We start from the raw sequence: 1,760 nt of genomic DNA on the forward strand, positions 1-1,760 counted from the left end.
CGCAGGGTCCCCAAATGTGGCTGTAGGGACACGCTGACACCCCTGAAGGTGACGTTTGGTCCCCCAACACAGCTGTAGGGACACACTGACACCCCTGAAGGTGACGTTTGGTCCCCCAACGTGACCGCAGGGACCCACCAACACCCCCCCAGGACCACGCGGGGTCCCCCAAAACAACGCGGAGACCCACCACCGAYGACACCCGCCCTCTCACCGTCTCGTAGTCGCGCAGGGCGGCCTTGAACTTGCCGAGGGCCATGTTGCTGGCGGCGCGCCGGTAGTAGCCCTTGACGTAGGCGCCGTCGAGCTCGAGGGCGCGCGTGGCGTCGGCCAGCGCGTAGCCGTAGCTCTCGGCGCGCAGGTGCGCCAGGCTCCGGTTGCCATAGTAGATGGCGTTGGTGGGGCACAGGGCGATGGCCTCGCTGTAGTACTGCACCGCCCGCTCGTAGTCCTTGCCTGCGCCGCCGCCGCGACGGGGGTTAAATCCGCCCCCTCGAGCGAGGGATCCTGCCTGCTGCCCCCCCTCCGGGTGTGTGTGCGGGTGTTGTCCCCAGCCAGGCCCCGAAACCCCCATGTCCGGCCCCAAATCGGTGGAGATTCGCTTCAAACTCGGCCTTGGATGCTCTAATCTGCGGGGATCTGGCCCAAAACCATGGGGATCCCCCTCAATACCAGGCTTGGACACCCCAACTCACAGGGATCCAGCCCAAAACTATGGGGATTCCCCTCAAACCCGGCCTTGGAGGCTCAAATCTGCGGGGATCTGGCCCAAAAACATGGGGATTCCCCTCAAACCCGGCCTTGGATACTCAAATCTGCGGGGATCTGGCCCAAAACTATGGGGATTCCCCTCAAACCCGGCCTTGGATGCTCAAATCTGCGGGGATCTGGCCCAAACCGTGGGGATCCCCCTCAAACCTGGCCTTGGATGCTCAAATCTGCAGGGATCCAGCCCAAACAGTGGGGATCCCCCTCAGTACCAGGCTTGGACACCCAAACTCACAGGAATCCATCCCAAAACTATGGGAATTCCCCTCAAACCCGGCCTTGGACGCTCAAATCGGCAGGGAACTGTCCCAAAACCACAGGGACCCACTCAAACCCAGCCTTGGATGCTCAGATCTGCAGGGATCCGTTCCAAAACCATGGGGATCCCCCTCAATACCAGGCTTGGACACCCCAACTCACAGGGACCCACCCCAAAACTATGGGGATTCCCCTCAAACCCGGCCTTGGATGCTCAAGTCTGCAGGGATCTGGCCCAAAACCATGGGGATCTCCCTCAAACTCAGCCTTGGATGCTCAAACCTGCAGGGATCCATCCCAAACCGTGGGGATCCCCCTCAAACCCGGCCTTGGGCGCGTCAATCGGCAGGGATCCACCCCAAACTGTGGGGATTCCCCTCAAACCCGGCCTTGGACACTCAAACCCACAGGGATTCACCCCGAAACCGTGGGGATCCACCCCTGACCCAGCCTGAGCTGTCCAAACTCACAGGGATCCAGCCCAAAACCATGGGGATCCCCCTCAATACCAGGCTTGGACACCCAAATCCACAGGGATTCCTGCCAAAACCATGGGGACCTACTCAAACCCAGCCTTAGACACTCAGACCTGCAGGGATCCATCCCAAACCATGGGGATTCCCCTCAAACCCAGTCTTGGACACCCAAATCCACAGGGAACCATCCCAAAACTGTGGTGATCCTCCTCAAACCCACCTTGGACACCCCAATCTGCAGGGATCCATCCCAAACCA

At 60.7% G+C, this 1,760-nt stretch overlaps 1 protein-coding gene across 1 annotated transcript in view; it reads right to left on the bottom strand.

Annotated features, from left to right (window-relative positions):
* The window catches only part of LOC112965143 (serine/threonine-protein phosphatase 5-like), a gene marked incomplete at its 3' end in the record, with an annotated part of 6,820 nt that extends 5,068 nt beyond the window's left edge, over nucleotides 1–1,752 (bottom strand). The window contains exon 1 of the mRNA XM_026063889.1: nucleotides 35–1,752. Coding sequence (XP_025919674.1) covers nucleotides 35–574 — 540 coding nt within the window. The remainder of the gene's footprint in view (nucleotides 1–34) is intronic.
* Nucleotides 1,753–1,760: the final 8 nt, after the last annotated feature.

This window comes from Apteryx rowi, unplaced genomic scaffold (genome assembly GCF_003343035.1).
Source record: "Apteryx rowi isolate R43461 unplaced genomic scaffold, aptRow1 scaffold_2021, whole genome shotgun sequence".
Classification (NCBI taxonomy): Eukaryota; Metazoa; Chordata; class Aves; order Apterygiformes; family Apterygidae; genus Apteryx; species Apteryx rowi.